Here is a 17,626-nt window from a genome sequence, read left to right as displayed (position 1 = left end):
TGGTCTACATTTTCCAAGCTCCAAAGCACATAGCTTTTCGAAGGATGTCACTCCAAGTCCTCTCTGCACTACTGCCTACTGGGTAAACTCAGCCAGCTTTCAAGTCATTACTTTATCAATTCAATTTTTGGGAATATGATGAACACTAAGATTTCATCCAAATGGAGCAAAAATTTGCACTTTCAAAAGGGAACACAAAGAACTATAGAAACTGTTTTCTGCTGGAGAAACAAGTACAAGTAAAGATATTGAAGGAGTCTATAATTTAATACTAGTGCAAAGTATCAAAGACTAGTAGGAATAACCATAGATATAAAGGAGATCAAGTAGTCTGAGGACAAGGGAACTATCACAGAAAAGCACTGAAGATTACAGATTTCAAACAAAAAGAAAAAAAGGTACAACCCCAGAGATCAATTCAATACTCTTGTGATGAAAGTTATAACACTCTCTCCTCTAAAAGCTGCTCAGATATAATTAGGCCAGGAAAATAGTGATTTCTAAATTATAGGTTAAAGGCAATAAAACGTTTTTTCTGGTAATTCCAAACTAGAGTCAAATTTCTTGTCTATAATTCTTGAAAACGAACATGTATTTTCTTACCAGATTTTTCAATATTTGCACATCTTAATTGGGGGGGGAGGGGCGGGGCGGTGTCCAATCACGTTCTTGAACAGCTTTGAAGTATAACTGTTAGAATCAAAACTATATCAATCCCTATTTGTATTAAATGTTCAGTGGATTTTAACTCTCCGTATAAAGGGATCCCCAGACTACACTTTTTTAACTTATGCAGTAAAAATCTGTACTTTTCTTTCAGCATACTACTTTGAACTCTCCTTTCCCATTGCCTTCCTCAGAGTCACATCTCATTGCCCCATTCTTAAATATATCACTTTCATAATCACGGATAGATCATTAGCCTCCTGCACAGGTACCTATTCCACATTTCCAGAGTCAGCTTCAACCGAAAATAAGTACAATCTTACACAATAAAAAGCAGGTTTCATATAAATATAAACACTGGCAATCATTTATTCAAGCATTTAGTGATGGAAGATGCACCCAGTTTATTGTCTGGCACTTGAGCCTGAATGCAACATTATTCAAACATCACCTAACCCTATTCCATTCTATTCCATTCCATTCCATCCCTTAGCCTAGGCTTTGCTGGATGACAAATAGCTTTTAAGAGCCTTACGGACCTGAGTGCCCCAAGCAACCAGTGTCACATCACTGCCCGTCTGCAGCACCTCAGCTTGAGACAGAGGAATGTTGTAGGGCTCCACAGGAACTTGTTCCACTGAATAAATAAAAACAAAGGGAAAAAATAAGCATTAGATACCTTTACTATTCAATATTATCCCATAAAAATATACACTAAAAATTTTCTTCAATGTTAATGCCATCTAAAACAATAGACCAAAATCACATTATTAGCCTTTATTTCAAAGGTTTAGCTGTAATTAAAAATATTTTTAATTATACTGTTAAAAACACATTCAGTGTAGTGTTTAATTTATGTTATATACCACAGCAGTAAGATACACATATACATAACGATAGTAATAAGTCCTGCAGTACCCCAACTCAAAATATCAGCATCAGATTTGGAGATGGACACTGCTACAATTGATAAAAGATCTCAAGTAAACACTGCAGTTAATTCTAATAAGCATCAAGAGAGCCTTGAAATTATACTTTAATACTCAGACGAGAAGGAAAAGCTGTGCCAGCGCCCTCCTGAATCTGCCAAGAACAATGCTCCACAGTTTTATGTATAGAGGGAAAATGTTTTCAGAACCTACACAGAAAGTGTCAGCAAGAACTTGTGATTATAGCAGTTTTAAATTAGTCTAAATATTTTTTCTTTGAAAAAAAAAAAGTTATCTATTCACCAAAAATACATCACAATTAGAGAGAGTAGACAAAAATTAAACAACTTGTCTTCTCTACAACATTTAAGGTCGTTCCACTCAACTTAAGACCCATTTTCTAGTTTTCAGATGGAAACACATTAGGTCAGTTGTGCTAGTTTTGAATCAATGCTTCAATGCATGATACGTTGACTGGTTTAATGATTAAAACTGTGATAAAAGACATCCATATATCATATTTTAAAAGAACTTTTGTTTTGATCTAAAGGTGAACTTGTCTATGCACCAGCAAGTCAAATAATACTTCTTAAAATAAATTCCAGTGATAAGGGGGGTGGGGGGGTGGGGTAATCTTACTCAACTCTTTCTGAATACACAAAACCAATTTATAAAGAAGGGGCTCTACTTTTTTCGTTAACATATTTCATAGTTCATAAAATAGTTATTGAGTTCCTGCTGAACAAAATTGCTTCTTGAAGTTATGATAAAGAATCCTACTGAGTGATACCAGCAGGAGAAATTAAGTGTTTTGTATTTTTCCTTCATTGGTATAGCAGATCCAACACAAGTAGAAGGACCTAGGTTTTTTCCTGGGTTACAATTTATCAACATAACTTTTCAATAAATCAAGTGGGGAATATTTTTTTTTAAATTACAGCAGATTTTTTTTTTTTTTTTTGCCAGTAATGATATATAAATACTACCAATTTCACAGAATCACAGAATGGCTGAGGTAGGAAGCGACCCCTGGAGATCACCTAGTCCAAGCCCCCTGCTCAGAGCAAGGTCACCTAGAGCCGGTCATTCACGTCCATGTCCAGTCAGGTTTTGAGTATTTCCACGGTCAGAGACTCCACAACCTCTCTGGGCAACCTGTTCCTGTGTTTGACCACCCTCACAGTAAAAAAGTTTTTGCCTATGCTTATGTTAGAGGTATCTCACTTCAACTGAATGGGCACAGAGGAGACATACGTATTAACTAAATCATTCTTCCTAAAACAGAACAGGAACTGTTTTTTCAGCATAATTCAAGAACACATGTCCATTCAATCAAGGAAAAAAGAAAAAAAATTGAATTTTAAACACAAGGTGCTTTTAAACATGGCACAATATCAGATCTCTTTGCAAACTATTATTTTTAATGTATTAAAATATCAGTGTCTTCCTGTGATTTCTTTGAATAACAAGTGGCTAAAGGAATACAGGGTGGAGAAAGAAAGAGGGGAAAGGCACATCCAGCCCTTGCTCACTGCACATTACTGGTTGACAGTAAAGCAGACCAGTATTCTATGGATTTTGCACATTGTAAAACTCTCAGGCAAAAAACAGCAGAGATCCTGAATGATAATGAAACTCACAACTATACGAATTGGCATTCCATAACTGTCTTTTTCATGGGATTGTCATCTACATGAAACCTGGAGAACAAGAACCTTATACAGATGCCACGGGACCTTCAAGTGGAAACCCAGGCAACTGACATGAATGAGGAGGTTTTGAAGTGACAGTGGGATGCACCAGAGGAAGAACTGGAAGGTGTACATGATACAAAAAGAGCTCCTCCTCTGCGTAATGGTTTTATCCACTTAGGGAAATTAAATATAACATACAATTACACAAATTAACTGATTTCTTATTATAGCTAAACCATTCTGCAACAGGATGTCCATTGGATGAGCTCATCTAGAATTCCTGACACTTTCAAATGCAAAATTCAGCTTGTCAAAAATTTATAGGGAAGTCCAGATTTGGCAGGATTTTATTCAAATGCCTTTGCAAAAACTCCTCCCTCCACTAACAATGATGAAAAGTAGCATATGAAATTATTCTATGCACGTTCTTCCATAATAATTAACCAAACCAGGACAACGTCTATACAAAGCAGCCCATTCATCTATTACTGAAGATATAAATAAAATATTTTAAATCAAATATTTCAAATACAGATTTCAAATAAAGCAATTAACAAAAAGTTGTAATTATCAGAGAAGAAGGGCCATCACAAGTTAATTTTAAGAGGCTGCACCATCTGTTGCTTTTTCTAAAAGAGCAATCTGAACAGCAGAAGGAAAACACATGTTTTCTCATCTTACCTGTCTTGTCTCTATAACAACCACTGATGCAAGTCGTATTTATTTCTACACCACCAATGTCATATATAGTACAATTAAATGAAACTGAAAAGGTCAAAAAACATCAGAGTAGGTTCTGCACAAGATGTCTAAACCTGATAATGTCAAGGTGACTCATCTTCTCCTTTGATTCATAATCATTAAGTGCTCTTGACACTGCACAGGCTGTTAACTACTTTTTATAAATCGAAGCCTCCTTTTTCTTTTTAATTCAGATATTTTCTTAGTACCTCTGACATTTAGGGGGACTTCACCACGGCACTTTCAATAACATTATAATCTCATAAGTTAACCAGCAACAGAATTCTCTCTCTATATGCGTAGCTGTATATTTAACTCTGTACTTTTACCCAGAAAGGCTTACATTTCTTTGCTCCTTTCTAATTTTATACAAGCCAAATTAACATACACAAAGCTTCTGATGACCACTGTAAGGTTATGTGGACGGAGAGAGAATCTGCTCCCTTAAGGGTGTCTAGACAAGGATCTTTTCAATTCAAAAGGGGATAATAGGAAGAGGGAGAAGCCATAAGGAAGAACATGCAGGGACACAAACCTAACCAAACAATGAGGGAGGCAGTAACAAGAACCAAACCTGCTCAGTCCCACTTATTGATAAGGGTATGGGGAATGTGGGAGTGTTTCTTTCAGTAACATTATCTGATGGAGGACCTTGTCAAATGGGATGATAAAAAAAAGAAGCTATAAACAAAATAGACAGAGACACAAATGTGAAGAGAAACATAACAGAGACAAAAGACAAGAAACAAACCTGGACAGGCACACTGAACGAAGGGCTATCAAGAAACTAAGCGCAAAACAGGACTTTGCAACTGATAAGCATGCAAACTGATAAGCCCAGAGTGTTGGGGGGGGGGTGCATGGAACTACACCAGCTGATGAGGGCATGTGAAGGGGTTTGGGGAGGAACAAGGTGGGGAACAAACAGAAAGGGTTATAGAAGGGGCCAGTTGCACATAAAACAGGGTCAGCATGTCTGTCTGACTGAGCCCTGTGCCTCATCATGGTGGTCAGTACTAGCTTCTTCTGAAATCCTATCCTGTGCAGGGGTATGTGCTGCAAGGACTAAGTGTCAGCTGCTGGTGAGACCAGCATGAGAAGACAAGACACTGGGCCAGCAACAGGAGTCAAACCGGGGTGCAGACGCCCTGGGCCTGTGGTGAGAGCTACAGGAACAAGTGAGGGCCTTGGCCATCAGCTGCTGGGGTGGGAACAGCACGTGTCCCAAACACCAGCTACTGGGAGGGACTCAAGTGAGGCAAGTAAAAGGCTGTCCTGTGGGAACCATGCCGGGCTGCTAGACTGGCTAAGATCCTCCACTCAAGAGTTTTGAAAGGAAAAGAGCTGTCCAGGGGGAGAAACACTGTCATTCCCCACTCCACATATGCACAACCAAGCCGGTGGTGGCACTGCCGTAACTGTCCAAGCAAGTAAACAAAGAGTAAGGGTGAGCATTCCAAAATGCCCAGGCACACTGAGGAACAGCTGAACAAACTGCTAGTAAAGAGGGTGACTGTGCAAGAGAAATAGGCAAGTCCTGCCTGTGGGCTCAGTCACAGATGCGGCACTGTACTGCTTCAGAGTATGGGAAGAAGAAATCTGCAATTACTACCTACAACTATGCATGCTAAGTATACTTCTTCTTTTCTGATCTAGTTACTGCTTTATGATATGTCTTACATACATATGTATCTATATAAACATATATATGCACATAGATAACGTTATATATACCGATACATAAACACATATATCTGTATATAGGGACTATTTCAAATTGGTTGCCGTTAGAGCTAATGCAGAATATGAAATTTAGCAACTGTATTTCATTCAAACAAAATAGATAGTTCTCTTATGTAACTTTTAAAACTATTAACAGACACCCAGGCAAAGCTTAAGGTCTTAGCTTTAAGTCCACTCCCTCCTTTTGGTGTTACTAGGGCTCTTGGATATCTAAAGTGTGAGTTACTTTTTGAATGAACTGGAAAATGTTTTCAAAATGTTCTTGCAAAGCTGTTCCTCACTTTGGAAGTTGCCTTTTCTCCTCGGTTCATCACAGTGTGAATGTAGTGAACGTAATGCAATGCCACTTCGATATCCACCTTTCTCCCAGGGATGACCAAGGTGAATATTTAAGGCCTAATTTTATTCTTGTATCTTGTGTGGGCAAAGGCATGTTTGGATAGCAAATATTCCTATAGAAATGAATGTTCATTTAATAACATGGTTAGTTTTACCTCATGTCTGAATAAGCACACAACATATCTAAATAAGCAAATCTGTGTTCATTTGGGAAGATATCCAGCTAAATTAATTATTCCAAAAAAATAGCAGGCAATCACAATATCCATGTGATAGTCACACTGAAATATTTTGTGCTACAGCTCTGATTTACCTTGGAGACCAGACATGTTTCAAAACACTTACAAAGATTCTTCTTTTTTTTCTTGTACAATGTCTTTACTGTTATGAAAAAAATCTATGTTTGAATCTTGAAAAACCTGCCCTGTCATCAACAAGCCAACACCGCCGCCCCCTCCCCCCCCAAAAAAAAAAAAAAAACAAACTTGAAAGCAATTGGTGGGCCTATATAGCTCCTTGGAGGTACGCATCAGATGCAAAATCACAAGGTTGGTTCTACACAAGAGATTCCATAAAACAGCAATGACCTGGCACCCTGCTTAACGTTCTCAAAAAGCAACTTCAGGTTATACATCCTAAGCTAAATATATATTATCTTCCATCACAAGCATCCAACAGCTAATTTCAACAATAATAGCAACACTTGGGGGCAGAAGCAGAGGACATAGTTTTTTGTTGGTTGGGGTGTAGTGGGTGTGGGGTTTTTGTTGGTTTTTGTTTGGTTTGGTTGTTTGTTTTAAACAAAGCATTAGTAGCTTCAACCCACTCGAACAAGGACAGATATCCTGTGTTTTGAAGACTATCCCATCTACAGCCTATTTTCAGCTGAAATTTCAAAGGTATTAACAACTCAGAACAAAATATCACGGATAGCTATTTACAGGCCTCATAGGGAGAAAGAAAATTCCATTAGAGGAGAATGATGAAGCTCAAATGCCTACACTAATTTTACAGATAGAAAATACTACTTCCCATTATCGTCTTTGACACCTTAATTTTTCAATGAAGTCCTTACACACCCACTGTAACATCACTCATGAAGTTCTCTGCAACAAACATGTCTATTCACATGAAACTAGAACAAAAAAATTTTATGGTAGGGGCAATATAATTTCATTATTCGAAGCCTTAGCCATCATCATGGAAATAAAGAAAATGATTTTTTGTCTGGAACAATGAGGTCCCAAATCTTGGGTGGGGTTTTATACCATATTATGCTATTAATATCCTGTCTTTCTCCTAAAAATGTATCAATGTCAAAGTGGAAGTTTCTGGTAGAAATCAATAACTCCCCTTACCCCGCTCCCCAAAAAAGAAAAAAAATAGAGACAAATAAAGCAACAGAGAACATCTGATACCATTTCGTCTTCTTGTTTTGGAAAGCCTGCGTGTTCCCAGCCTTGGGAAGACCCTGTAGTATTTTGAGACGCTAATGGAAAGAGACAAGAAATACATATATAGTTCAAGCTTACTGTGTAAGCAAATTTCTGAATCTGTACTATGCTCTTTCTCCCACTAGAATCAACAGACTCATATGGGATATCATAAAAATTTGCTCTACTCAAAACACAAGACAGTTGCATTTTAAAATCCTTCTTTCCACCATTTATCCTGTTCTTATTTATCAGGCTTGTCTCTTATTGCTCTTGCCTCTGGACCAAACAAACAAGCATGATGACCCTGGTCCACTTCTGAATTCACCAGGCCACTTCGTTTCTATGGTGGATTACAAGAAACCCTGACCATGGCCAGCAGCATAAGAAGGAATTCTGAGAGAGATTAATTTTCTAGAAGAAACTCCCAGACACCACTCTTCTTCCAGCTGAAGCTGACCAAACCCACAAAGGACAGCTAAACTGTTAAGAAGATGAACTAGCGATGCCAGAGGGAAAGGTTTTCAATGAAAATAAAAGGAACATCGAAACCCTTCCACATAATAAAATATTCCTTCTTTATATTGTAGAAATAATAGAAAGTCCACTCAAAATTGTCTCAAAATGAAAGAAGTTTCCTGTCACAATCATCCCCGTCACATGTTGACACAAATGTACTATAAATTTCAGCCTAGATCACTAAACTGATGTTCTTAGAAATTTTAAGGCAAAAATGTAGGTAATGTCTCTGAAAATGAAGCCATTGCAATATAGGAGGAAATCACAGTCTTTCAGAAACTATCAACATCATCTTGCAGCAACGCTGCGGTTGGTTATTGACCATCACAAACCACATTAACCGCTATTTCAGCACATTTTTACTCAAGATTTCAATCACAAGGCTGATTTATGTTCACTAGGTGATCCAGCAATTGGTTTACAAGTCATTTCCTCAAAAACAAAAACCTCCCTATATTCTCAAAAGCTGTGTGATATTGATGTGCAGCCACTCATTCCACTATGAAAGCAAATATTTTATTAACTCCACAGTCTGTATTTGTGACTTGTAAATACTGAAGGAAAAAAAAAAGACAGACAGGGTTGTTTTAAAGACACAGAATTTTTAAACTTCCATTTTTTTCTTTGTTTAACAGGACTCTAACACTCAAGTTCATTTTCCAAACTACTTCATCTAAATGAAGAGTCAGAGGTCTTTATTGCTAAATTTCAGTAAGCTCTCAAAACACAGTGAACACAGGAAACACAGTGATGTACCCTTTGGGTACATCACACACACCACACTAAAAATAGCTGCACTTTTAAAAATATATTGCTAATGGGAATTCTGGGTCTTTTTTGAAAATCTAAAAGCAAATAAACAGTTTACCCGGTAAATATCCTATTTGTTTCTGAGTTATTCTGCTATTTTTTTGTAGCTTTGATGTCTGCTTTCTAAATCTTTCCCTTGTTATTCTTTGCTTCTCTTCTCTAGGAAGAGGATAGATTTACTAACAGAGTGGATGCACTGATGGAAAAGTGCTGTTAAAAGGTCCAAAGTAAAATATAAACATTTTGTCCTTCACTCAACTTGAGTCCACACACAGAGTCAACTTATAAATTGGATTGACGGATTCAAGCATAGTTGGTATATAAAGCTATATGACATAGAAACACTGAAGGTAAGTGACAGCTTGAGTTCTATTTTATCAGTTGCTCACCCAATTACTCTGCCTATCTCCACATGCAAAATTTGTTTTCATCCATCTGTTCTCAGTCCAGTTTCTCCAGTCCAAAGAAGTAACAAGCTAATTTTTACAACCAACTCAAGCACTATCATTTTCAAATTACTCTGTTCTTATATGTTACGCATAACGATAGCTGTTAAAACTTCTTTGAACCAAAAAGTTCATTGTGACTAAAACAAATTTGAAAAGTAATGGCAATCACACTTCCTTCCACATAAGATTAAAATCTAAGGGGCAGATTTTCAAGATTTTTAGAAATAAAGCACTTCAAAGAAATTTTAACTTTGGGAAAATTATGATGGTGATGTTCAGTTCCTTTGGAAAAATAAAAACTGATCTGGAAACTTATTTTAGTATCTAGAGTTACCAAAAAGAAAGCAGTTTAACTTCTGACAAATTTATATTGCAATTTGATAAAGGATAATGCCTCTTAGTTCTATTTCTTCTTTTTTTTTTTAACCCAAGACTGTACAAAGCATTCTGCTTTGAAAGTTAACTGAGCATGAATCAGACTGTAAATGTTCATTTATCTTTGCAGCCAAATTTAGAGATCTTATTCAGTTTTCACAATTCCTCTAAAAACACAACACCCAAACATAGCTAGAGACAAAACAAGTCAAGATTTCTGCTACAGTATTGTTTTAGCTGTGACTATCAACATATATATGCCAAAAAAAAAAGTGTTGCTTTATTGGAAAATACAGCATATAAATCTTTACCTGCAGCTCTGTAAAGTATTTTAGGTTCAAAGAATATGCATGGGTTTTTGTCCTCTATGCATGACAGCAGCAGTCCTTTGGCCTGAAGAGGACTCCTTGGAATAACAATCTGTAAAAATATTTTTTAAATAGTTTATTTAAACTACAATTCTGCTACAAGCTTCCTCAATTAATATTAAAAACCAAGCAATTATTTGCTTTAAATAAACCTATGTACAGATTGAGCAGTTCTTACAAAGTGAATTAACATCAGTGCTACATTACTAACACGCTCCAAATTTTGAATTTTATTTTGTTCATTGATGAGGCTTGAATAGTTCCCCTCTACACCATGATTTAAATACTAATGGACTCCCCTCCGATAAGGTAGAAATAGCATCTTGAGGTAGAAGGAACAGAATCAAGTCAGTCAGATTTTAAAAAAATATTATATGTTAGTTTAGTAAAATTAATGTAGATGCATGACAAAAAAATTCAGCTGAGTGATCCTCAGTTGCTTGGGTAAAGATTCATCAGAGCAGGCCTGGAAGGTATTCAGATTTAGTCCAGTAAGTTTTGAAGACTAAAAAACGAAATAGCTATTTAAAGTTGACTTCCTTGCTTATGGTAGAAGGCTGAAATTTGTTCATTTTGGAAATGAACAAATACCAAAAAATACCTGAAACTATTATCAAGCAAAGAGAAAACTAAGGAAGGCCTCCAGACATAATCTGAATACTTGGAAGGAAAAAGTATAATTGATTTGCCAACAGAAGAGTTAATTTTGGATGATCTAAGAGAATGTTGATTACAAACAGAAAATTACCAAATTATCACGGTTTAAATGAAAATAGAACCCAAGAGCTCAATTCCCTCAAATCAGAAGGACCAGCTAATTTATATCCCAGAGATCTCAAAGAGCTGGCACATGCAACATGAAGTCTACTAGCAAACATTTTTATAGCTGTGAAGTTAGAAGTGGCCCCCTCTGACTGAAAACATTAGTTGTAGCACTTGTTTAAAGAAAAAAAAAAAATATCCATGTAACTACAGACATGTTACCTTACTGCCTCCAGGAGTTTCCAAGACTTCAAAATATTTTTCGAGAGTAAGAACATTTAATTATATAAAAGTAATAGAAAAGAGTCAAAACACAACCTAAATCTGCTATCACATCAAATTAACTTGATAAGTGATTTTTCTAATCAAGGGAGAAGCAGTCTATTAATATTTCACCGAAGCATTTGGTAACAGACACATGGGAAATTACCCAACTAATGGATGTTACCAGTGCAGCTCCTTAGGGATCATTTTTAGGACAGACTTTATTTACCTTATTCTTTTACGATGTTAAGTCAGAACATGGTAATGAAAACTATTCAAACGCTGAGAGTCACTACCACTACAGAGGACGACACCAAAAAGATCTAGTTCACATTGAGGACATGACTGACAAAAGCAGAAGCAAACTGAACAATACATACTGAAAAGTCACACATTTAAGGACTACATTTTTGTTATAAATTTAAAACTCAGCAGTAGAAATTCAGATCTGAATTTATTATCTGCTCAAAGGATGACTAGGACACTATTCAGTACAGCCCTAAAAAAGCATAATAATATAGCCAAGGAAGTGTTAGTGCTATTGCAAAAATCACTGCTAGAAACTCAGCCTGGAATACTTCATGACTATATAAACTGATTTGAAAGGAAATGAATGAAACACGTGCCAAAAGAGCTTCAGATATTGTTAACATCTCTTTGAGAGTTTGATTTGTTTAGTCTAACAAAAAAAAGACTAAAGGGAAAACAATTGTTCTCTTAGTATGTGAAAGGGAAGATGAAGGACAGATAAGTTAAATATACAAGTTAGTCAGGAACAAATTTAGGCTGGAAATGAAAAGAAAGCTTCTAGCCATGATGGCAAATATCCTGGAGCAGTCTTACAATGGAATGGAGAGAGTCAATACAGTAATTTTGGAAGACAGTCTGATCCATTAAGACATACATCCTCACAACAGTAGACAAAAGATACAACCATCTAGTAATGTCCTCATCATCCCAACAAGCCTTGTCTTAAGTACCGATTACAGTCCTTCCCCTGAACAGTCAAAGTTGTACAAACTCCTTTTTGCTTGGGAAATCCAAACCTCACCTTTCACTTAAGAAATCCAAACCTTACCTTTCACTTAAGAAAAACACAAAATAGAATGTTAAGTCAGGAACCTGCCACAGAGTTTAATAAGAGGGCAGTTTTGAAAACCACTGTCCCCAAAGATCAGTCCTACTCTTCCCAGCTTGTGATACATACCCTTTTCTCCTGTAATTTGGAGAAAATATGCATAGATGTGGGACTTTTGCAAATGCATCTGAACCACAGGTTCATTTGCATTTCTGGATTCATACGTTAAGGGCTGGGTTTGGGTTCATTCAAAAACAGACCTGCAACCTTGAAGATAAAACCTTAAACCTTATTAACTGCATTAATGAACAGCTTTGCAAAAAAATATTAAAGGAACAACATTGTTTTCACAAAGATACAGAATTCAAAAGATAGAGTCTAAAATACTTCTCTGTGCATCAAAAACTAGTATATTGTTCCACCGGTTCCACAGAATTTAATGTGCCCTTTATCTTTAACTGAGATGACAGCTGTTAGTGGTAGCAACCTATTTTAGCACTTTACCCAAGGAAAAGTGAAAGAAAGTGAAAAACCAATGAGAAGAAACATCAGAGATGAGAGAAAAGAAACTAAATTACCTGGAGTGATTAATAAAATTCTGACTTACTAACTTATTCAGAAGACTAAGCACAGTAGTACTAGATTGCTATGAATTAGAAAGAGTTTTAATCACCAGAGTGGACCACTAAATCTCAGCACTTGGTTCAGTATATAAAGATTTGAGATCGACCAACAAGATCAGCATAAATTAGCTAGACCTGGCATCAGCATCTTAATCATATAAGTTATCTTGTGCTTCCATGTGATAATAAACTACTCTAGTTTTTAAACAAGCTCAAGAAACAGTTTGATTCAATTACCTGGCAAAAGACTTTGTAGATTGATTTTGTCTATATCAGGAAATATTTTCAAGTTCAGAATAGGAACACCTCAAAGATCATAAAGAACTGCCAAAGACAAAAATGCATTCCGTTTCTCAAATATCATGGAATAAAATTGAATAATACAAGATTTTTTATTTAAGTAAAGAGAAACAAGTAGGAGAAATGGCTATGGCCTCCCTGTGAATGAGTAATATCTGAAGTTTTAGAACACCAAAATCATATATAGACAAGAGCTTAAACAACAGATAAACAATGAACATGTGTCTTCAGCATACAAACACTGGTTTTGCTTAAGTCTTCCACATTAATCAAGCTATGAGTCACTTCTCAATGGACTAGATGCCAGTTAACCCAGAAGTACAAGTCCATAGACAAAAATTTACTCAGAAAAAATGGAGAGCTGGCAAACAGTGCTCTCTTAATCTGATCCCACCCCTTCCTCTTCTCCAGGAAAGTTATCCATCTAAGAGCTAGGAATCTTAGCTTCAAGGGATGCCACTGTCTCACACAGAAAGCTTGCCTAAAGTTCTCATTCAGAGAATCACAGAACAGTTGAGGTTGGCAGGGACCTCCAGAGGTCATCTGGTCCCACACCCCTGCTCAAGCAGAGCCACCTAGAGCTGGTTGCCCAGGACCATGTGCAGACAACTTCTGAATACCTCCAAACATGGAGATTCCACAACCTCTCTGGGAAACCTGTGCCAAGTGCTTCCTTATGTTCAGATGGAACCTCTTCTGCTTCAGTTTGTACCCATTGCCTGTCACTGTCATTCATATAAATGAATTTGAATATGCACTTAAGAAGGCAGATGCAGAAAGAAAAAAAGGAAAGTACTATTTATTAATGTTAGTTTTTAGTTTCTGTACTATACTGACACAGAACAAATGTAAAATGTATGCTTTTAGAGCAAAAAGCACACAAATACAAAATGCTATGTCTATTAAAGATTGCGTCAGTGATGGCTATAAATTCTCAAACTCTTAACACGGCTTAAGTTTTATAACTTGAAAACTTCTAAAAGAGTTTTTAATTAACATATTCAGATTTTTTGTTGTGGACTTTGACTGCCATTCTTCTTCCCCTGCTTGCACCCAGACTCATTGTTGGTCAGGTTCATTAAAAAAACAAACAAAAAAAACCCAAACAAAAAAAATTAATCTTCATACAATAAGAGTTACCGTACCTTTATTCCTGGACAGTGAGCAAAAAAAGCTTCTGGACTTTGAGAGTGATATAGTGCACCATGACCCACACAGCCCCAGGGGGCTCTGATGGTGAGGCTTCCACAATTAAACAGATCTCCAGAGCGGTAACGATATTTTGCTGCTTCGTTAACAATCTGGGAAGATTTATATACAAAAGTAATATTCAGTCCAATACCTTTAGTTATGCATCATTAAGCCTCTATATTACATGAAATGTATCTACATCATCTGCTCCATGCATGAATTCAGAGGATCAAATTAGAAGCAAAGGAATCCTGTAAGTCAGTGGGAAAGCAAACATTTTCCAAGGCAAACAAGGCGATAATTTAGTGTGTTCAAGTTAGATGCCTATGCCTCAGGAGTAGCCATACAGCCCAGTTGTTTCCCCATTCCCATACTGTTAATGAGCCCAGTTCAAATCTGTAGTTTGTCCTGTGGACACATGGCTGGCTGCAGAAGCATAGAGAAGTGAGAGATGGTGCTGGGAAGACACAGCTGAGGAATTTAAGGCTGCTGAAGCCAACACAGCCACAAAACTAAAAATAAAAACAAACAAAGAGACATTTGCTTCAAACCACATCTTTAATTTCCATTATTTAATCAGCCTTCAAACTGGCCTCAGTACCTTCCCGTTTACTTAAAGCATGCATAAATATTAGTAATACAGCTGTGGATATATTTGCAAAAATTACGTATTCATACCAAATATTAATGCTAACAGAAGAGTAATTTAAACAGTCATGAGATTTCTTTTTACTTCTCTCAAATTTGTTAGTACTAACCTGATCAAATGCTGGAAAAATGTAATCTGCAAACTGAATTTCTGCAATGGCTGTAGCACCTGCAACAGCAACTCCAATACCAAAGCCAACAATTCCTTGTTCACACAAGGGGGTGTTGAAAACTCTATCTTTACCTATTTAAAAAAAAAAAAAAAAAGAAAAGAAAAGAAAAAACAACCAAACAGAAAAAACGCACAACAAACAATTCCTTTAACACACCAGTTTGAAGTGGAAATATTCAGCCCCAGAAATATTCAAGTTACAAACAAATCACCTGCAATTAAGCATATGGCTCTTTAGATGGGGTTTTTTAGACGTAGCAACAATAAACCACCATTACAGATAAAGATATTTTCACTTTAATTTGTAACAGCTCAGAGGAAGACAAGCAGAAACAAAATGAAAGATAAGAACAGTTTCTGTAACTTACAATGTTCTTAACACTTCAAGGAAAATAATTTGTTCTGATGTGTATACAGATAAGCATGCATACCCCTCATGCTTATAGGGGAGGAGTAAAGAATACTTACAAGCATTAAAAAAAGCTTACAATAAAGAAAAGTATTGTTACTTCAATTTTTTTAAGGCAGTCAAAACTAACTGTCCATACTCAAAGGCAGATGGATCTTATGAGAGCATCTGTATGAAAGTATACTGTCTCTTGCCCACACTCCCCATAAGCAGTACACAGTCTTACCAGTCTTCTTTTGTAAGGTAGGGCTGCGCTTACTAAAGAATTTGGTTTGTCTCCAAGGCAAGAGAAAAAAAGCTGTTCCTGCTGTTGGAGGCACAAGACTGGAAATCAAATATTTTGGGTTTTGTATCTTCCCCATGGGAGTGCAAAAGGTCATTTTAGCCCTGACATATTTCTGTACCACAGTAATTTCAGATTCCAAATATGCATCAATCTAATACATAGCTGAAGACAAAATTGCTCAGTTCATGAAATTAAAAACAAGGAGGAAGGAGGAGGGAGATGAAACACCACTACATTATCCTCTATAAGACATATTTACAATATCTGCCAGCAGTACTGTACTTCCTCGGCAGATCAACAGGAGAACCTAGTTATGCTATTAAATTTTCCCTTTAGAACATTGGGAAATAGACAGTAGGTTTCCATAGGAGTCCATCGTGCATGAATATGCTAAGACTTCAAACTGGATGGAAAAAAAATGAGCACAGTGCACACCAGTGGCTATGAAATAAATCAAACAATAACTAAATAACCACGAAATAAATAACTAAAAAGAAAAACTAAACTAATCAATTAATAATTAGGAAAGTTATCATAGAATCATAAAGGTTGGAAAAGACCTCTAAGATCATCGAGTTCAACCGTCAACCCAACACCACCATGCCTGCTAAACCATGTCCCTAAGAGCCTCATCTACACGTCTTTTAAATACTTCCAGGGATGGTGACTCAACCACTTCCCTGGGCAGCCTCTTCCAATATTTCACCACTCTTTCAGTAAAGACATTTTTCCTCATGTCCAAAAAGTTGTTACTATGAAGACTCCTATTTTCAATAGCTGCAAGTTAACAAACTAGAGAAAGGGAAGCTAACAAAAGGTTTTAGAAAGGGATGATAAGAGGAGAACCACTACCCACAGCTGTATTTACGATATTCTAAAAGGAGGCATGTTCTACAAATCTTTCAAGTACGCATCCTTCATCTTCACACATCACCCAGCACAGCATTGTCACTGCTTGTACCCTGTCCACGTGCTTCACCTGGTGTTTTGAGTTTCATACTCCAAGGGTCACTTTGTTTTGGGTTGGTTTATTGGTTTGATTTTTTGTTGTTTGGTTTTGGAGGAATTGTTTTTGATATATCAGTAATTTGTTTTTGGCTCTCCCTCTGCCAGGAACATGACCAAGACACCATTCATTTAAGGCAAGTAAACAAAATGCCATCCAATGATATTACAATGTTGGTGTTGTCAGTGAGGCTGCACAAGCCAACACAAGTCCAAAGGGCTACCACAATTGCAGGACACTCCACAATTTTGCATACAAGACAGAGGAAACATTTTCAAGCACCTGAAAGATCGTCTTTTTGAGGAGAAACACCATTTTCTCAAATTAGTCATTCCAAACTTCTATGACTTCTACTCATTTCTTATAAACCAGTGTTTGAAACAAAAAACCCTGTGACTTACAGTACTTTTAAGATACATGCACACTGGGCTGCTTCTTGTTTAGAAATAAATTTCCAAGAAACTTTTTAAATTCTTATGACTTAGAAGTCCTGCTATTGCTGCAGGAGATAAAAATGTTACCATAGCTAGCTCAGTAATTAAAACTGAATTCCAGATTAACAAAATTATTGCATAGCTTTTGACAGAAAGTAGAGTTTTGTTGTCTGGATGTCAAACATACCCTGATCAACTCTGAATCACAGCAAAGTACCTTGCAGATCAGAGAACATTTTACAACTAGAAAAACATGCTAACTCTCATTTCCAAGGTATAGGAGCGAGCTGATCTCAGTAATTTCCAGATGTGGGTCATCTATACTTCGTTTCGTATCTCCTGGAAGAAAAATAATAATCTCCGCACGTACTGTGCTCAAAAGTCGTT

The 17,626-nt window shown here is 36.6% G+C and overlaps 1 protein-coding gene across 2 annotated transcripts in view; it reads right to left on the bottom strand.

The window, feature by feature from the left end:
* BCKDHB (branched chain keto acid dehydrogenase E1 subunit beta) overlaps positions 1 to 17,626 on the bottom strand; it is a 134,779-nt gene that overhangs the window by 94,728 nt on the left and 22,425 nt on the right. For both annotated transcript variants that reach the window (XM_076333130.1, XM_076333131.1), the window contains 4 exons: positions 15,043 to 15,176; positions 14,239 to 14,394; positions 10,010 to 10,118; positions 1,206 to 1,303 (listed from right to left, as the gene is read on the bottom strand). In XM_076333130.1, coding sequence (XP_076189245.1) covers positions 1,206 to 1,303; positions 10,010 to 10,118; positions 14,239 to 14,394; positions 15,043 to 15,176 — 497 coding nt within the window. The remainder of the gene's footprint in view (positions 1 to 1,205; positions 1,304 to 10,009; positions 10,119 to 14,238; positions 14,395 to 15,042; positions 15,177 to 17,626) is intronic.

The sequence above is a fragment of the Aptenodytes patagonicus genome, chromosome 3 (genome assembly GCF_965638725.1).
Source record: "Aptenodytes patagonicus chromosome 3, bAptPat1.pri.cur, whole genome shotgun sequence".
Lineage (NCBI taxonomy): Eukaryota > Metazoa > Chordata > Aves > Sphenisciformes > Spheniscidae > Aptenodytes > Aptenodytes patagonicus.
This window is presented reverse-complemented; position numbering and strand designations above follow the sequence as displayed.